This window comes from Miniopterus schreibersii (assembly GCF_964146895.1).
Source record: "Miniopterus schreibersii genome assembly, chromosome: 13".
NCBI lineage: Eukaryota > Metazoa > Chordata > Mammalia > Chiroptera > Miniopteridae > Miniopterus > Miniopterus schreibersii.
The window spans coordinates 26,305,475-26,327,040 of NC_138113.1; the positions used below are offsets into that span (position 1 = coordinate 26,305,475).

Genomic DNA, 21,566 nt, shown 5'->3' on the forward strand with positions numbered 1-21,566 from the left:
ATGTCATATATACATATAAAAGAGAATACTATTCAGTCATAAGAAATAAAATCTTGCCATTTGTTTCAACATGAATGGACCTTGAAGGTATTATAGTAAGTGAAATGAGTGAGACAGAGAAAGACAGATAATATTTGAAATTTAAAAAATAAGAAACAAGCAAGGCTCAAAGGCTGGTGGTTTTTAGAGAAGAAGGCAGTTGGACTGTGGGTAAAATGGGTGAACGGGGTCAATTATATGGTGACGGATGGTAACTAGACTTACTACGATGATCACTTTGTAGTGTATACAAAAAACAAATTATGTTGTACACCTGCAACTAATATAATGTTATACAACAATTTTACCTCAAATAAAATAATAAAATTTATATTGATTATATGTTGAAATGAAAATATTTTAGATTGATTGAGTTAAAGAAAACATTGAAAGTTCATTTATCTGAGTTTATTCCCTTTTTTAATGTGACTACTAGAAAATTTAAAATTATATGCATGGGTCACATTATATTTCTATTGGATCGTGCTGACTGAGAGACATTTCTGGAATTTGGTGAGAAATGTTGGGACATAAAGGTAAGCATAGGAAACATGTCAAGTGTTTAATCTGTAATTGTGTAGATGGACATGAGCTCCAGAGACTATGAGATCAGCTTCTGGCGTGGTAAGTTTGAAGAGCACCTGAGACATTCAGGTGGAGATGATGACTGAGCAAGCCCTTGGAAACGCTGGTATGAGGATCAGAGGAAAGTCAGGGCTGGAGATGTGTATTTGTAAGTGAGCAGTCTCATTTGCTAGCTAAAATTCATAGTATTTTAGGAATATTAAGATTAACATATTTCCACAGACCAAAAAGTCCTAATAATTAATTAAATTTTGGCCTTTTACCAAGATCTTTTTTGGTCTGCCAATCTTGTATTTCCATCCCCGTTTGGGCAGGAAGACTCTTAAAGGGTAGGTTCAGGAGGAAGTGTTTGTTTTTTAATAGGAAGAGCCCACAAATAAAATGTCTCCTCAGAAGCCTAACTGCCGTGTGTTCTTCCAGGGCTATGCTTTGTAGGCAGAGAGGTTAAACAGCTCATCCAGCTAGTCTCCAGGAGGGCAGAGGCCTCCTGTCTTGTTGACCTAGGAATCCCCAGGTGCAGCATACTGCCTCCTGTGGGGACCCAGAATGACTCACCCCAAGATAAGCCTCTGTGGTATAGAGATTGTTTTCAGCTAAAGGCAAGTTTAGCTGCAGGCTCAAGAGAAGCTTCTAACCCCACTCCTTGATTACCTGGAAGAACATGAATTAGGGGCCTTGTCCCAAATTGGAAATTATCAGAGAGAATCTCTTTTGGCCTATCTACAAGGCAAGACAAACTTCTCTTTACTAAAGATCTGCTCTTTTTATCACTCTGCAATGACCTTTTGAAGCCCCCCCAAGTCACCTTATCTCCCTAGCTCAGAATATCTTACATACCCAGAATTCCCTTTCTGTCTCTGACCCTCTCATGCATGTGGGGTATCTGAGTCACCCATGTATGTGAGGTTCCCATACATATGTGTGTATTCAACTTGGTTTTCTCTTGCTAATCTGTCTCATATCTATTTAATTATTAGACCAGCCAGAAGAAACTTGAGGGTAGGGGAAAGTGTGTTCCTCCCCCATATTCTTAATGTAAGCTCCTAAAGAAAACGCAAATTGCATGTCACAGCTCTGAAAATGTTTGTTTCATCAAAAGAATTTTCTCAGACCCACTAAAAATTATCTCCAGTTATTTGCTCCTGATTTAAAATATGGATTATTTGTGCCTACTTTTAACTTGAGTTTCCCCTTGTATATTCACCCAAGTCATTTCCTTCTTTGTTGAAATGAACGGCCTCTGCCAGGAGTGGCCCGGCGTCAGCTTAGGAGGCTGCCAATGCCACGGTGTCCCTTTCATCTCATTTCCTGATCTTTGGCTGACATGTCTGGTATACTGTTGGCACTTTTATCTATTACTGCCATGCACTTTGCTTATGACTTTCAGTATGTTTTATGCAATAAAAAATAGTTTTCCTGATCAGTGTACAAATGACTCCTTTTCAGTATGCATTCCCCAAACTAGTTCCTAATCCTCAAGCAATGTCTTTATTACTCTTTTTCCATCAATCTGTATTATGCTTAGACTTCTGCAAACCCAGCATCTTTCATAATCTGTGAGGCTATGCTTCCATTGTTGATCACAATTTCTTCCTAAAACATGCAGACTCTGACTGGATCATAAGAATGAACATATCAGATATGTTCTGACCAGGGAGATCTTAGTCATGTCTCTCCTGGGAATCTCTTAATAACCTAGCTCAGCTGCTTCTGGATTATTGAGCCTGTATAAGATTATGAATGTTTGCTGTTTTAAGCTGCTAAATTGTGGGGAAATTTTTTCACAGAAAAAGACAATTAATAGTGTGAACTGCACTATATGTGATCAATAATAATGTGTTGAGTTGACCAAAGGAGATATTTCTTGAAGGTAGGCTTTTGAAAAATAATAGATAAAATGGTGGTATAATCAGTAGTTAGAAATGATTCAACAAAGTCTCTTGTTTTCATAGCATTGAAAAGAGGATTTGTTATTGCAATCCAATTCTAGATAACTTAAAATTGATATGAAGCTATTCTGTAAAATAGCTTGGGGTCTACCACAAAGCAATGGATCAAGAAGAGTAGTGTTCATATATTGGAGCAGAAGCTAAGATTTTCTCTACCTAAGCAATGCCCTGGGCATTGTTTCAACATCTCTTTCCAAAAGATGCCTGAGTCCTAGATTTCCTTCTGCTAGCTCAAGAGGCCCCAAGCTCCCAGGGCCAACCCCTACTCAATGTTTAAAGAGAGAACAAAATCTAGATAGTGAGAGAGAGTGAGAGGAGACCTCCAAGGCAGAATTAGAAATAGAGAAATTACAAGAGGTTTATTTAAAAAGGAATTAATAAATTTCACTGGATTGGAAAGATAAGTATAGAATTGTGAGAAAATGGACCTGAAAGGGGAAATTCAGATCAGAATGTTGAAGACATGAAATGTTATGCATAAAATATGCCTTTACCTGTACATAATTGGGAAGCATCAATGTGTTTTAACAAAAGAATGCCAGAATCAAAGAAGCATTCTTGCAAATTAACCTAACATAAGTATATAAAATGGATTGGGAAGTATTCAGAATAGAGACAGGAAGATATGTGCCTAAGTGATAAATACATGAACTGGGAAGATGCAGGTTAGAGATAGTTGTTTTGATCTCTTTCATTTAATTTTGCAGCTACAGAATTTCAAAGAAGGAAATAATTCCTGAGATCTAGAAACCAAATTCAGAGAATTACTGATACAATGAAGGTGAATTAGAAAACGAGAAATGAATCACCTTCCAAGAAAGGAGGAGTTTATATTGATTCACTTGACCTCACCCCTCTCTCAAATAGAAACCGTATCAAGGAACCTGGATAGCACTCAGCTGATAGAAATGTGACCAGCACTTCTCCCATTTTCTCCAAAGATAACTTGCATCCTTCATGTTAAGAACTTGAACAAGAATTTTAGGAAACATGGTGACAGTAAGTTATTTTAGTCATTCTTTTAAAATCCTAATCAAAGAGGCCACAGGTTCTCTAGTTCCTGTAAGAATCAAAAAAACAAAATAAAATAAAATATCTATTGTATGCGATGTATAGGCTTGGATTTAAAGATGACATAAAGTGGAACTCTTAAAGTATGGAAATCTGTTGGTTAGAACGAATATTTCTTTGGAACATAATTAAACATCAAGAAAAGCCTACAAGGGAATAACTGGGTTTTATGTTGTTGATATCGGTGTGCACCCATGTATAGATACTGACTTTAAATAAAAAATGTTTCTTAGTTTAACTGTAATACAGAGGTAAGATAAATAGTGTAAAATGTAGACAGGCAGAGAGAGATGAGGAATATTTGACGTGTCGCCAATAAGTTATTTGGGGACATGAAATATTTACTATAAATACACTATGCTTCTAGCCTATACTAAACCTGCTGATCAAAAGGTGTATTTCTAAGTCAAAATCAATTAAGAGCTTGTTGTAAAAATAAGGCTTCCAGCTCAGCAAAGTACAAAGAAGAAACACTTAAGGCAAATATGTCCAACAATTCACTAATCAAATTTGCAATGCTCTTTTATGCTCCCAAGATGAAAGAATTTCACAAAACACTTTTTGACTCATCCTTTCCTCCCCCCTCCACAGATTTCCTCTGGTCAGAAGCAAAGCACATGTTAATATTCCTGGCAGCGAGTGAGCACACATCGGCAGTGCTTTTCTTCTGTAAATCAGAGGGGGGTTAAGTAACCTCCAGTTAACATAAACAAGCTGCAGTATAGGAGAAGCTTCCTCTAGACTGACAACATTGGACACAGCTTAGAAAATGTGTTTAAAAATTATATAGCTTAGAAAATATGTTTAAACATGAATTTAATGTTTTGGTTTTTGATTTTAAGAAATTATTCAGTGTTGATTAAATAATTCTCAACATTACTAACTTAAATGTACATAATAACACTTTATGGTTTACACTCCTCTTTATATTTTTTATCTTAAAAACCTATCATTTGTCCCTGTTCTTACAAATACTATGCAGATAAGAAAGTTAATAAAGATGTACCACAATGGAGGGATAGTCAAGAAAATTAGCCACTTAGGGACAAAGTATAATGTTTACTGTACAGAATCTAAGCAACCTGTTGACCAAGATACCATCTGACTGGTTCATTCATTCATCCAACAAATATTTATTGAAATAAGTACTAAGTAGTGAGCTGGTTGATTTTTGTATGCACAGGGCCTGACATAGACTTGGGCCATATTAATTGCTCAGGAAATATTTCTGGACAGCCTTCTAGCATGTACTGAGATAAATAGTAAGAAGCCACATTTCTGTATTATATTATTTTTCTTATTAATAATCGTTATTATAAATTATGTCGTGTGCCATCAGAAAGCTTATTTCTATTTGAAAATAATGGACAGATATGAAATGGGTAGAGAACAATTTATGATAAAAGTGAGTTACAATAAATACAGTGATTTTTAAGGAAAGATAATCATTCATCAAAAAAAATTCCTCACCATATACTTTCCTTAAATAATCAAACACCATAATTATTTCTTAAGTAAAGATTCAGCAAACAACTCAATAAAACACGCAACTTTTCAACAATAAAGCTATCGTTACACTTTTTCTGTATTGTAAACAAGAAGTTAGCTGACTTTCTCAAAGGTGTATAGAAATTGTGTAACTTCACTTTGACTACTGAAAAGCTAAGAGCCTATACTGAGCCTAAGCCATAATATTTTGCATATATAATTCATTTATTATTTCAGAAAACATTTATTGAGCACTTGTTTTCTAAGCACTAAGCTAATTGTTCCTCACTTGTGTCCTAATCTTCCCTTAATCCCCTTCTGAAACCCTGCAAATTTCAACAGCAGTGTCATATGGCTCTGAGAGAAGCAGTAGCAATATTAATATGACAAAAATATATTTATATAAACTAGGCCACCTGAGTCAAAAATTATTTTTCATTCCAAGTTATTATATCTTTAGAGTCCAGTTAATCAAAATTTAAATATGATTATATTTTGCAGTAAAATCAAACATCATTTTGGGGAAAAACAGGATGATAAACAATGTGAATGAAATGTTAACATCTCCATGGGCATTCCATGCCAAGCAGACTTTAAAAGTTAACTACCTGAAATGGCGTTACACGTTTTGGCAACATTGGGTCACCTTATAGTGTGTTCTATCAACTTTCCAGCTTATTGGTTAATTCTATTAATTAATGGTGGAAACATCATTTTTAAATAAAGTCAGTACATGGTTTATACTTGGCTGACCTTGAAGGTTTACAGAAATTTTCCTGGAGGTTTCATAGATAACTTAAACTTCTAACTTTTTAATTAAAACACATCATCTATGATATCAATCAGTTTAATTTTTTTTTAATCTTCACAAGAGGATTTTTTTCTATCACTTTTTAGAAAGAGTGGAAGGAAGAGAGAGAAAGAGAGAAATATCAATGTGAAAGAGACACACTGATTGGATGGAGCCTGCAACTGAGGTACGTGCCCTTAGCTGGAATCGAACCCAGGACCCTTAGGTCCACAGGCTGACGCTCTAGCCACTAAGCCAAGCTGGCTAGGGCTCAATCGGTTTAATTCATAACACAAAATCAAAGAACAATAATAATCTATACTTGAGGGGTGGGTGGAGGTGGAAGAGGGCATAGAGGGAATAAATGGCGATGGGGAAAATAAAGTAAATAAAATACAATAAATAAATGAGTAAGTATGTAAGTAAGTAAATAAAAATTTTCAATCTTGAAAAAAGTAAAAGAAATGATTCAGAGAAAATCAGGATAAATTCAAAGGTACCTAAATAATCTCATTGTCTCCATATAAGCAATGTGTTGAGTCATCACTTGTAGGCAAAGAGAGAAAAAGGAGGGAGATAGAAAGTTTTAGTTTGCCAGATTTGGACTAAAACTGAGTACTAGTAGTTGTACCCAGGAGTACGTAGGACTAGCCATCCGGATGTTTGGTAAGCCAGGAAACCAGTGTCCATTTTCCATTTCCCAGTCAAGGGAAATGCTTTTAGATCAAAGGAGAGTTTGGGGAGAGTGAATTCAAGAGGAAGAGTGTGTGGAGGCAAATACTGAGCTCAAAGCGACTGGCTAGGCAAGACCAAGAGAGGAGGTTCAGAAAGAAAGGGGGCAACGAAGGAGCTGTGGGAGGTCCCGGGCTGGTATGAACACCTAGAAAGTCCACCCTTTATGTATAGAAGGACTTTAAGCCCACATGTGATGAGAATTGGAAAGAAAAATCCATTCTTGTAGACTAGAACTCTTTGACCATAAAATGAACAACAGTGGTTTGAGCAATTTAATAATATGGCCCCTTATGATTTGAGAGTGATCATTGTAAAACCTTTTCACAGGGTAAATGTGTAATTGGTTATAGATCAATAAGTAATTTCTTTCAGGAGGAAAAGCTCTTGTTCTCATTTTTATTTATTTACTTATTTGTTTATTGCAGTAGCGACGCTCTTAAATCAGAATGGAGCAAATGCATTTAGAAAGTTGAGATTACTCTAAACAGCAAGACTCCTTACTGCACTAGTTAAGTTTATCTCAACTGATCATTTATTTATACCACCATAAAAATCCAGATGCTTTCAGTTTTGATTGTTAGACATTTGCTGAAAGGCAGCTGAAATTACTTTCCCAGAGTTCCCATTTTGACAACTGCATTTTGAATGGAAAATTTAAAACGGTTCAATAATGGTCGTGATGAAGTGTGTTTTTTATCTTACCAAGAATAACAATGAATTCCACTTGTGGTCAGAGTAAACCCCCTACTCAGCGTATTTGAAATTCTAGAAATATAATGGAAAACTAAGATTAAGAAAATAAAACAAACTCATAGACACAAAGAACAAACTGATGGTTGCCAAATGGGAGGGGATTGGGGACTGGGTGAAAAAGGTGAAGGGGTTAAGAAGTACAATAAATAAAATGTTGAAAACTAAGGCCCTGCAGAAGCCTGTGATAACATATTTTGGTGTTTGGTGATTTTCCTAATCATTTTAGATGAGTGCCTGAAGGTTAGTTTCTAACAGGAAAGAGCATGTTGACCTAATCAAACATCCTTTGAGGCACAGGTACTAGTAAAAGGAGAATTTAGAGGGATAGACAAAAACAAAACAAAACAAATTTACATAATCCCATGAGGCAGAGGGATAAACTATACCTCAAGGATTAAAAGGGAGATGAAGAGTTTTCTATGCTTCTGGAACTTTCCAGAAGATAGACTTTAGAACAGAACTGTAATGATAAGAAACCTCTGCAGTTTTTAAACATGTGACACATTTTCTTATGGTTCTTACTTTGATATATCAGTAAAATATTAACATCTCTAAACAATGAAAGCCTGCATGTGCTTCTTTGCAAATATTGCAAGGAAGTGACGAGATGAAGAACTGCAACCATATAAATTGGTAACAACGCAGAGATGTAGGGAAGGGCTGCTAAGCTATAGTCAGTTATGGCAACTTTAAAAGGTAAAGAAAGCTTTTTATTTATAAACTGTTATTTGCTATCTACTACGTACATGCTGACTAAATTCTTAGGGGAGGCTTAGAGTTTGGAGAAAAAAAGAATAGTCCCAGGATATAAATGGCAAGAATCCATTGTGTTTTCTTGATTCTTATGATTCAAAGTGAGTATAAGATGACATGGAGACAATGTTTTTGCCATTTTCTTTCATAGCCCCAAATATCCTTAAAGTTTCCTTTACTCCCATCCATAGCATGTCTGAAAAGACATAAGGGTGCTGGGTCCAGCTCTTTTGATGTCACCAGTATCACAACCCTCTGCTTCCAGCCAGATGAAATAGCATCTACAGGGCAATAACTTATTTTACTAATTTGTCAGGTCCGCCTAAAGTCACTAAAAACACAGCAAAAATAAATCTTTGTGAACAGTGAATTGAGAGGAATTTACACTTAAAACAAAAACACGATATTTTCTATTACAAAGAACATTTTTAACAATTGTAGTAATAGATCTTATTACTTCTAGAGTGTATGTATATTTTCTGTACCCAACTACCAGTTGCTGAGGGAAAAAATGTCCAAGAGACCTAATTATAAGTTACTTACAAAAAACGAACAGTAAAAAGCAAAAGCTGAACCTTATTTTAAAAGTACTTACTATATGCAGCTCTAGGTAGTCCCCCAGGCCAGAAGAACTGTCCACTCGCACCAGTACGGCTTCTTTCTGAACAGTGCTAAACCCAATGGCCAGTCTGTCTGCTCGCGTGCTTGGCCGGTCGTTAGGAGGCCACTTATACGTGATTTGTCCACCACCTTTGCTAAAGATATACGTTGTCCCAGCTGGAAAACAAAACAAAACAAATCACAAAACCAATTAGTCCAAATCTGTGAAGTGTGTTTGTTATATTGACATATCGCTAAAATATTAAATTTACACTATGGCCAAATTTTTTAAAAATTGGCAAAGCAAATAACATATTGCAACCACACATTCTCAAGGAAGACAAAAGAGCTGCTTTTTTTTTTTTTCAAGGAAATATCAAAGCAGCTCAGTTTTTAATACACTCATTAAATCTCCCAGCAGGTGTTTCAGGACAAACTGGAGATTCCTGCCTTTTCCATGGAGTTGGACAAGCATAGAATGTAATGGGGTTTTATTTCCTCATTAGTAGGAAACACTGACTTTGGATGCTTCCAAAAGAAGCACAACCATATATCAACTTGTTTTTGAAACAAGGGCCACATGCAGATGTGGGGGTCACACAGCACAGTGCAGCAAAGCCGCGGCAAAGACACTACGGATCAAGTTCATGGGGAACGGGTCTGTTCACATGTGACAGATGGTAACTAATGGATGAACGGCCATCAGCCCCAGTAGTCATGTCAAGAAAATACAGATAATAGATTCCATCCATAGAAGTCAAATCTTATTTAACAAGCAACTTCTAGGGGCTGTCACAGTACCGAGCATCGTGGAAAGACCCCTTCTTTCCCCCCAGCGTGAATATAAGTCTCACAGCACTAAGAATAAAGTCATCGTCACCTTTGGTAAGTGTTCCAATTTTTACTTTATGGTGGCGATGTCAGTAAATTATCCATCTTACTTTAAAAAGAGTTTTGTTTTCAAACAGGTTCACTAAGCACCCAATGCATTAAAATATTTTATCATTGCTGCCCTGGGATCTATTTCACTGGGTGCAATAAAATGAATTCTTTCAGCCAGAATATTTGGAAGAGACGTGCAAAGACGGAAATAATGGAGAGGAGATCTTCCTCCACACTGAAGGGGACGACAGAAATATTTATTTAGTTATCACAGGAACAAAATTTAGGGTACAATGGGTAGAGGAGAGTGTGGCCTTCCCATAACAAAGACTGCAGCTATGTATTTATTGTGTACCTACTATGTGCTGAACACAGTAAGAAAAGCAATGAGTGTTAAAATTTAGCCCACAAAGCATCTTATGTTTATGGAAAAATAGCTTCTACCAAGAGTAAGGCTTATGTGTAAAAGTTGTATGTACAGAGGTATGTTTTCAAGATATCTACCCATCAAATTTCTATGATTACCAAATTTACCACTTAAATGAAGATGACAATACCACATTCATGTACATTTAATTAAATAGCTAATAATGTCAACTTTTTTCCCTTTATTGTATTTTGGAGCCAACTTTCCTCTGTATTCTGTCTGACCCACAGCATAGACCCTTGAGAAACTGCAAAGCATTTTGCAATATGCATGTTTTGCCTGATTGCTTTTAAAGGCCTTGGTACCTAGACCTGACCCCAGAAGCGTGTCAGGATAATATTGAATATAAAAGTGATAAAACAGAAATTTGTGAAAATGCAATGGTAGACTGTGCGTGTCTCCATTAAATGTTTTGGATATTAATGAACAAATATAGTTTATCTCTCTCATATGAGAATAGGTAAGTTATATTTCAAAGACACTAGTCCACGTGCAAAGAAAATTCAAAATATACGGAATTGAGTAGCAGAAACACTGCTCAAGGCCAGAGCCTTCAGGACCATTACTGTTCAGCATCATCGGAAGCTTGTTTATCAGGATATTAATAAGCAAGCACTATTTGATAAATATTTTTCTGCTTGGTAATTTGTGCTGATGATAAAGTATTAAATGTTTCAGTAAAGCCTGCATCAATAAAAATAAAACAAGAACATTTAAACGTGGAAAGTTCTCTAAAACGAACATGCAGTAGTGGCCTCAGTGCTGGTACATAACTTTATTTTCTTTTTTAAATTAAATTGTTCTCTAATGACTATGTATTTCACGTAAATTAAGAAAAATATTCAAAACCAGAGATACTACTTGACAATATAAAACATATCTGAGAACCTAGATGTTTTCTAGACTCACACAAGTAAGGCAGTGTTGTAAAGCAACAAGTATTTTACATTATGTGGTGATTTTTTAACATTAAAAATCCCTTGCAGCCCGGCCAGGCGTGGCTCAGCGGCTGAGCGTCGACCTAGGATCCAGGCGATGGGGGTTCAATTCCCGGTCAGGGCACATGCCCGGGTTGCGGGCTCGATCAATGACTCTCTCATCATTGATGTTTCTCTCTCTCTCTCTCCCTCTCCTTTCCTCTCTCTGAAATCAATAAAGATATATATTTTTTTTAAAAATCCCTTTCATAACAATGTTTCATTTCTTCTCTACTTCTGCATGGAAAGTAGGGCAGTGTCACTCCCATGTTATATTTGAGGAACTTTAGTCATAGTATTGACTTGCTACCTATGTTACAAGCTTTGTTACATGGCAAAGCTGGTAGGAAACCTAGTATCCAGGGTCTGACTCCTGTGTGTGTTTTTCTATTACAGAAATGTTTCCGTTATCATAACAAGACAGTAAAAAAAAAAAAAAAAGTTAATTGGATGTGTCAGTCTGAATTTATTAAGGCCAACTGTTAACATATTCGAATGTCTCATATCCATAAAGTGACATTTGCACCTCATGATCATATACTGTCCTTTCACCTCACAAGACTTTCAGAAAAAGAAAAAATCACATGTAAATGTGAAATGACGGGACATTTAATATATGTAGATTAACATTTGGTTTAGGGTACTCTTCCCAAACTTATGGAACTATGAAAGTTTCTAGCTGCTCAGTTATAGGACTTGAGGATGATAATTTAATGGTTTATATTTTCAACAAGATAAATGTCACAGTACAAATATCATTACTCAGGATTTGATTTCCTCCCATATTTCAACCGTGTCCAGTAAGTGTTACAACTGGGCACCTAGCATGCTATTAGCTAATCTCTCCTCCTTTCAATGACTTTCTATTTCTTTAGGTTTCACCCAAACAAAGCAAAAGCAATTGTGATACCATGTGCCAAACAATGCAATTATTTCTAGTGTTCTTTTTCTCCAAATATATCTGAAAAGCAATCCCTCTTCCTTTTCTATTCTGTATGCACAATGATACACTGAACTGTACTCATCCGCACAGTTCCATAAAGGCAAAGAAATTAGATGTCCAGCCACGGCACAGTTCTCTTCTACTGACCTCTATAAGCATCTTCCTTTCTTTTTTTTAAAAATCACTTTGCATCAAACTCTACAAAATCTCTATGTCCTTAAAAAGCCCTCCTTCCATCAAGATAGAAAAGTGCCATATATTCTATTTTGGTAACCTTGAGAATACAAGAGCACTACAACAATATAATATAGTGGGTCGGATAACTAAACTTTCCAAATCTGCATCCTATAAATTGCTTTTTTCTGCACCAAGGACGTGATGTACTTACTGAAGCAGAATAATTAAGACATTAAGAATGTAAACTCTGGACTCGGGCATACCTGGGTTCAAATTCCACAGGTATCATTTACTAGCTACATGATCTTGACGGAGCTATTTATTCCCTCTTAAGTCTTCTGTTCCCTATATGAAGAAAATGGGCATAATAACACTATTATCTCCTAGAGCTTCTATCGGGATTAACTGAGATATCGCACAGTAACACTCTAGTCCCATTCCTGGCGCGTAGTAAATGCCCAGCACATTTTAGAGAAAATAGATGATGTGTTTCTGTGTATGTCTGCGGTGAAAATTAGAAAATAACTAATATTGCAACACTGTTGCTTTATTTTAATATAAGAACCTTTAGGAAAGTTTAATTCATTTCAAAGTTGTGTTCAAACCAAAGGCCTTTTAAGAACTGACTTTCCTACACCCCAGTTTTTATTAACCTTTTCAGCATTTCATTCCCTGGATTAGCACTTTTTCACATAAACCCGTTGTATCATTATTTCCATTCACTACTAGTTGACAAGGGGAAGGGTATTAAATTGCATCAAATGGGAGCTTCCGTGAGAAAAAGAATTTGTTTATCACTATAAAGCACCTAGGATGGGCAGAATTATGGCATGATGCAAGAAACTCACTGTGACCATTAAATAAAGAAGTGAGTCTACACGAAATAAATGGCAATTTAGCTTCATTTTAAAAATTTCATTTTTATAGAGACACGTTTTATTTTATTTTCTAAGTGAATTTGATGTGCAGCAACAGTACATCTTAATCAGTTACAGCATTTTATCGACATGGAGGAAGGTGTCACCGTCATTATTTATGCATGTTTCCCTATGGCAAGCGCTAACACTTCAGTGCCATGGCTACTAATGGATTTACTGCAAATTAACCTTGGCATCCATCACATCACTGAATGTATGGGTGACTCAGAGTTAAAGTGGTTTTCAGCAATCTCCACATCTAAGTAGTGCGGCAAGTCTATTCCTCACTCCAAATTGATTAACAAAGCTGGCTCCCTCAAATGCAAACTTAACAGTGTCAACGCACTTTACACTGCAAAAATGTTTGTAAGAAACTACACATGGCCATTTCTTTCTAAGGTTTAAACTGCCTGTAATGTTATAATAAGAAATATTTTTAGACTTTATTTAACATATATTTACTTAAAGGGCTCTTTTCCCGCCTTCTCTTTCTTGCCAACCTCCTCCTCCTGAAATGTGCTCACTTCAGCTTTATATTGCCCCAAATGGATTGAGCCTTTCTGAAAAAAGAAAACCAATAAGCACGTACAGGTATGCTTGATTATTGGTTGCTCTGGATCCTTGCTACATGAACAATAATATAATTAACTTCTGAATAGATTAGCTTCTAACTCATAACATAAGCATATGAATAAAAGGTTCTTTTCTGAAAGCCTATAATTCTTCATCTTGGCCATTGTGTAGCCAACATGAAACATTTAGGCCATTATGATTCTATTAAGTGTAACAGGGATATAACACCTTTTCCAGTGAAAGTTTGCCAGGCAGTCAGACAGAATTAAAAGTAAAACAATTATAAATAAGGGGAACTATTATTCTTTCTACAACTTTGTCAAGAAGCTGTTGTTAAATTTAAAATTTCTGAACAACTTTTACCTATGTGGAAGTATTCTTTTGAGTAGAATTCATTAAAAGCGAAAACAATGAGAAGGCCACCTTGTATGTTTTAGACTATGTAAAATGTCTAAGCTAGTGACACTTAAAAAAAAAAAAAAGAAATCTTAATCCTATGTGTACACTAGAGCAACAGTTTATTGTCTTTGTCTGTTTCTGTAAAATTTGTGTGAGACCACAAAGTATTATTTCATGAAACTTAGCACAAATTTTCCTAATTTTAAAATTTCACATACGAGCACTAAAAACTCAGGAAAGTGGGCATTTTAAGAGGAGAGATTAATGGAATCAGAGTAATAGGAGTTCCTAAGGCAACCATCAATGGTTACTGTGCTTCTAAGGGTGGAGAAATAGTAGAAAAAAGAAAGGGGGGAAAAAAGACTATATGTGTATCACAATTTAAGACTCCTGACGGAAGATGCAGGCTTGTTGGAATGGACAAATGCATTGCAACGAGCTGCAGGAACTGGAAATGAGACAGGGTTTTCACCCGTCAACTTTGCGAAATAGAGCAGGCAGGTCCTCAACAAAACAAACAGGGCGAGAAGCATGGCATGCCTCTGACATGGCTCAGAAACTGACCCCACAGTGAGACAGACCAGAGGAAAGAAGCTCAGGAAGAGCCGGGATTATTCCCAAATAATGAAAGCCTTATCGAAGAAACTCAGCATGATATTCATGAAAGAAGGAACAATGGGAGGTTTTCCATTGTTGGCAAGTCGCATGTTAGATCAGAAACCTAGACTCTTAGGAATTAAGAAAATGTAGCAAATTAAAAACAACAACAACAATTTGTTGGTTATTTATAACATTAAATGTAAACTGAGGAAAGCGGGAAATGTCAAAATTAGGGGCCCTCTGTTTCCGTGCACTGAGTTTCCTGGGAGGGACCCTGTGTAGAGTCCATGCACATGTGCTTTTTATTCTGTTAAACACGAACCATGACTTCAGTTCAAGTTCTTTCTTAAAAATTCTTGAACCCCATGCAAATCAGACATGTTAGACTCCCAGGGTCCACGAGGTCTCACTAGGCATGAACAATGCATGTCTCCCAAACCTTCAATGGGATCAAAGGAGGTTGAACCACTCAGTAAACCTGGGAGGCACAGAAGCAGAGAAGTCCTCTCCACTAAGCCAGCCTGTGCAAGATCCAGCTCTTTCCCAGCCAAGACACCATTTTAAAATAAAAAAGTGGTGTGTGCTTATTCAATAAGAAATTTTAATTAAAATACAACTATCAAGAAAATGGAACAGCAAAAAGCTATCATGATTCCTATGAAGTCAGGAATCATTTCTCTCAAAGACAATTTCAATAGTAATTATGAACTTCAATGAGAAAGTAAGAAAATTTTGCCTTTGCCTATTGGCCCAAAACTTTTCTCTAATAAAAATCTTTTTTCTAATAAATATTCTATATTTTTCTAGTGTACGCTCTATAATAAAAAAAAAAAAATCCTACATTCTTATGATTTTGGAAAGAATAATACAGTCATAAATGGATCACGTATATTTTTCATTTTGATATCTGACATTTTCATATTTTGACACTTATGGAAAGAATATGCTACCTGGAAAAAAGTATCAATTATTTTGAAAACAAGTACGCTCCCTTTAATAACTGCACTCATTCTTTAGAAAGTAAGTGGAGTCATGGCTAACCAACCTTGTCCCTATCCTGGACATTCGGTCAGGAATACCACAAATAGCACCCAGACTGTGTGGTGTGGGGAGGCTCAAGCTTCTGCTATGACACTTAGCAGAAGTGATTCATTCACATTCTGACATTTTCAGAGTCTCGCCTGAATCTTTCAAAGGTGTGAGGCCTTTGCAGGCATCTGCCGGAGAAGCCATCCAGGCCCTTGGCTCATTCTGAGGCTTCGAATTTGCTGAACAGAAGACAGATCTTTATTTTTAACACCACAGTCACTTTTATTCTATACCTCAAAGGCCCTATAACTTTTGGGCAGTGATAGCGCTTCCTGCCCTTAACAGTGGGATGAAATCCTGAACACAAAATTGTACGTGGTTCTTCTGAACTATCTGCATCACATACTTAAAATAAACAAAGGCCACCACACGCAAACAATACAATTCATGATCACTTTAGGCAGAAAGCTGAAGTTTTGCTTACGTTGGCTTTCTGACCTTAGTTCCTTTTATTTAACATCATCCAGCCTATCTGCTACATTTAAGTCTTTTGCTCCCTGACCAGGCCCCGACTGAAACTATTTGCTGGTGATTTGGGACTGGAACTGGATAGAATATTAGCTTCTGGCTCAGAAGGCACGTCCAGCTACGTGAGTCCCGAGGGGAATACACGTTTTCCTCCCTGTGACTCCTGCTCTTGCTGGTTTAGGCTCCTCTGCCGCACACCCGGCTTCCTTCTCAGTCCTTCCCACACTCTTCCCAGCCACCGTGGATTCTCTCCCTCTCTCTCCACAGAACTTCTTTCTAACTTGCAGACTCTTATGTAATATATCAGATGTCTTTTATTGGAATTTCCATCTTAAATGTATGCTTACTGAAGAAAGTAGAAGATTTAAATTTTGGTATCTTCAGGAGACTCATGTGCTTATATTTATTTATTAATCATGAACAAAAGCCTAATATATTCCTTGCATTAAGTCAGGAATATTAATTCAATAATGAATAGCATACGGCTCTTGATTCTCAGACGCGTGTAACAAATTTCATGCCAACATCCATTAGCAAAATGAAATACCTGTCTGTGGTTTTATAAGAAATTTGAAGAATTTCATGAAATACAATGAAAGATGAGGGAAGAGATAGCCTAGAAGACTCTGATCATGAACAGTATTCTCCATTTCATTACATCAGAGGGAAGAACGGCTGTGGTGAAGGTCATGAGGCTCTCCAAGCAGGTAATGGTGAACACAAGAGTCAGTACCTATTCTTACAGTTTGCTGGAATAATATACCCCAAAGATATCCATATTTTATAGGGAACAGCAGGATATAGCCTGCTAGTCCTTAGGCTTTAAGAATTTATTAATCATCAGAAAAACCCAGGAGACGGCACTGTAACCAGGTGATCGAAATGAACACCCTCAGAAATGAAACATATCAAATTCAGGTCCTCCAAATGTGATGTGCTGAGAAGGAGGCACAACATCATTTCTGCACTGTTTTTGCCAAAAATGCACAGCCTCAGTCTAATCATAAGAAAATATCCAAGAAACTCAAACTGTGGACATTCTACAAAATAACTGGCAGCATTCTTCAAAAGAGTCAAGATTAGGAACAACAGAAAAAGACTGAAGAACTGTCCCAAATTGGAGGGGACCAAGAAAACATGACAACTAGATGCAATGTGAGATCTTGGTTTAGATCTTGAACCACAGAAAAGACCATTATTGGGACAATTGGTAATTTTTTAAGTGAGGTCTTTAATTTAGTTAACAACATTGTATCAATGTTTATTTCTGGTTTCAATCATTGTACTATGGTTATATAAGATGTTAACTTTGGCGGAGGTAGCTGAAAGGATAAGGGAAATCTGTGTTTAACTTCTGCAACATTTTTATAAATCTAAAATTATTTCAAAACAATTTTTCAAAAAGAATGTATCAATCATGAAAAGCAATTTAGAATTTGAATACGATTGTTGATGGTGGGCTTCTATGCAACCAAGGTAGCTTGAAAAATCCCTAGCTTTGAAATGAAGTGTAGTTGGAGATTTGGTTTGGCTGTGAGAACTGGAGAGCATCTGGAGTAGGTAAAAGGCTTAAATTTTTTTCTGCGTATAAGAAATTTGCTTAAAACATAGCTCATTGTAAGCAAAACATAATTAAGCCTTTAAAGTAAAGATATCTTAAAAGTTCAGATTAAAATAAAAATTGCCTAAGTAGAGCAGTCAAATCTGAGATCAGTTCACTCAGTAGACCAAGTACTCATTCATCCATTTATCCATTCATTTATCAGGGTGGACCATGGCAGAAAACACTGAAATTCTTATGAAATAGTTTCCAGCCCTAAAATCATGTAGGGAAGTAGCCTTGAGATGAAACTCACTTGTCCAACCTTGTGATTTCAACTGACTCAAATTACTGTGAACTAATTCCCTTCATGAGTTTGAAATCTAAAAGGGACACTAGTGTCATGGAAGGCAAAAAAAAAAAAAAAAATAGTACAGATGCTAACATATGCTTTTCTAATATATTACTGATATTTGCATGTGTGAAATTTTATATATATGGTTGATGTGATGGAAGAGATGAGTCAAAAGACAGGGAATTGTGGTCATTATAGATGGAAAATTTGTCTCTCTTTTAACATAGTAAGAAAAAGAATCCAGTGTGAAATTAAAAGTTTCTTGAAAGATTGAAAACCAGATGGTCTTAGCGAAGTGGTAGGGAAAGATTCTAACTCAAAATAAAGAGCTGGGATTTTTGACAAAAGTAGACAAAGCACAATGCTGAGACAATAGCAAAATAATATGGTAAGAGAAAGAGGATTCAAAGGCAGCACAACAGACAGCATCATTCAAGAATAAAAACATCTGTACACTCCATACAAATTAATTAAGCATGTATATGTATAAAGCACCTCACTAGGCCGGAGAGACCACAGAAAGGAACATGTCAGAGGTAGAGAATGTAGCTTTTCAACACAGATCACTACCCATGAATCGAACGTCAATTCTTGAGTTTCTGTATTTCCATTCTTATAGCCATTGATCACATTGTATCACCTTCAATTTTAAATGTTGGATTGAACACACATCCCTACTTATCTGATAACTTCCTGTCCCTTCTTAACTTATATCTACCTTACACACTAACATCAGATTGTTTTTTTAAAAGAGTGTTTGTAATCACTCCTCTTATTAAAAACCTTCAATGATTAAACCACTCTCTACCAAATTAAGTGAAAAATCCTTATGGTATCTTTGAATGTCCTCCAAACAAATCAACCCTCTATTTCAGCCAAATTGCAGAACTCACTTTGTCTCCTGAAATATCCCAAACTCTTTTTAATATGGTTCTGGAAAATAAGAGCAGGTGTATTCTGTGGGAAGACTTTTCGTGAGAACAGTCACAGAGGCACAAAATGGGTTCCACAAATAGGAAGTAGATCCACTTATATGAATAAAGAAGCTGATTCATTTTAAGTACCCCTTTTTCCGATCTCTTTGTCTCCTCAATTAAATCTGTAGATAAACACAGACTACAAATCATATAATAGAAAATAGGACAGTACAAGGCCAGTGTCAAAAAGAGATTAGATCAGTTCTGGTATCTTGGTATATTCATAATTCCATCAAATGCCAATTTCTTTTAACAAAGAGTCATATAACTTCACAAATGTAGAAAAAAATGTGATATTACTGTCATAAGAGAGAAAATGTATTTAATAAGAAGTGTTTTGGTGATATTTGCTACTTATCACAAATGTGCTCATTCCCTCTTTCTCAGAGAAGAAACCCCTTCTAATTTCAGTCCTGCTCCAAGCTTAGTAGAAAAAGTAACTTTAACAGCAACCTAAATTCAAATAAAGTATATGTTCCTTTGGTTTATTTATTCTTTATCTTAGACTCTCTGAAACAGCTTATGAAGATAACAATTAGAAAAAAATGCAGCCAATTGAGAGAAATATCAATCCACATACTTTCACAATAAAAGTTACAAGAAGCAAAATCCTGGGAAGATAGATCACTTACTTTGACAAGCAACTGTGGGATTTGCAAGATTTAAAATCCTAAAATGGAAGGTTGTGTGTGTGTTTCTTTTTAACCCATGAAGATATTTAGCTAATGGAATGCAACAAAGAAATGAATTTTGAAACCGATGGAGAAAAAAGGTGGCTTTCTACAGAGGTCTTTCTATTTCGCCACCCGTGAGAAGGTATATAACCAGGTGTGAGAGTCATTTTAGAAGCTGAAATGATTGAACGTTGGAGGGTGGGGTAAAGTGCCAAATCAGCCCTGGGGCAGGGAAGTGTCAAGCCTTTCTTCTTTTGTATTTGGTTCCTCAGATTCTATCTTCCTAGACTCAAAGTACAAAGTGGTTCCAATCTGCACCTCAGATCCTTGAGCACTCAGTTCCCTAATTTCAAAAGAACTCTCGGGTTTGAAACACAAGTCTTTGAGCTCTTGGGTCTTCAAGTAGCAGCTCTGAAAATAATTGCAAAAGACCCACAGGACAAAGAGGGAAGAGTGCTATTGAAGGGTGAGGTGGCTTCAAAGTACAAAACACCCAGAACACCCAGATCATCCCTAAAAGTTTAAGTCCTTTTAAATTGTTTATTGTATTCAAATGAACTCGCCTGCCATCTGTCTTTGAAGTCCTTAGAATTAAGTTTTATGATTCTTGTGGGAGAAAGAGGCCATTTCTAACTCAGTATAATCTGCTTACTACTATCAAACGCTAATTAGAATTCATTATTAAGCATGTGATTCCTTTTTTTCTAGAATATTCTAAATCATTTATCAAAGAATGGCATGCTTTCTGTTCCTTCTTTGGTGCGTTGAAGTCATAGTCATATAACTTTTGGGTAGACACTCTTGGCGTGATTATTTTAGTCAGATGTATAACAGTAATGCCATCTAAAAGCTACATTTAACCAAGAGAGCAGTGTTTTTGGAACAGCAGGCGGTGTAACAGTGCTTTGTGAATATTAACATATCCTAGCAAATTAGTTTGCACTCATTATCATAAGCAATTACTTACTGTTTAGATGCTGCTTGTATTAAATTGGCAAGCAATTTGCAAGAATTAAAACATAACATAGAGAGCTTTCTGAAAATTCAACAATATACTGAGGCAAATGATGCTACTAGGTTCACAGACCATGTATCGACCATGGCATTCACCCTGGCCGGTTTTGCTCAGTGGTTAGAGCATCCCCACGGACGGAAGGGTCCCGGGTTCGATTCCATCCAAGGGCACATACCTTGGTTACCGGCTCCATCCTTGGCCCCAGCTGGGGCACATGCAGGAGGCAAACAAATCAATGTGTCTCACATCAACGTTTCTCTCTCTCTCTCTCTCTCTCTCTCTCTCCTTTCCACTCTCTCTGAAAAGCAACGGAAAAAAATATCCTCAGGTGAGGATTAAAACAAACAAAACATGGAACCCATTAAACATATGTAACATTAAAACAATAGTTGATAAGCTACATGGGGGGGCGGGAAGCATATTGTGCTTAAATCTGTATGTCAGCAATTTTTCTCAATGTCTTGAAAAGGACTATAATTTAGAAGATACCATCAAAGTGCTATAAATCGAGAGCTCTGAGAAAAAAGATTCGTCAAAAAAATCTAGTTGCTGGGTGTGTTTTTTCTTTTCAAATGTTAACTTTGAAATAAAATAAAAAGTCTTAATTTCCTGTTGCTATCCATACATGTTACTTTGGAGTACACATAAATGTATATGATTACCTATATACTCAGGAAAGAAAATAAACTCATGTTCACTGATCAGAGATGCTGAGCCTTTAGATAACCAATATCACACTGGGGACAGATAAGTTAAAATAACAAGCAGAACAAATGAAAAACCAAAGAAT

The 21,566-nt window shown here is 36.3% G+C and overlaps 1 protein-coding gene across 21 annotated transcripts in view; it reads right to left on the reverse strand.

The window, feature by feature from the left end:
• Positions 1-21,566, reverse strand: part of NRXN1 (neurexin 1) — a 916,928-nt gene that overhangs the window by 246,824 nt on the left and 648,538 nt on the right. For all 21 annotated transcript variants that reach the window (XM_081155805.1, XM_081155804.1, XM_081155817.1 and 18 more), the window contains one exon: positions 8,759-8,940. In XM_081155805.1, coding sequence (XP_081011931.1) covers positions 8,759-8,940 — 182 coding nt within the window. The remainder of the gene's footprint in view (positions 1-8,758; positions 8,941-21,566) is intronic.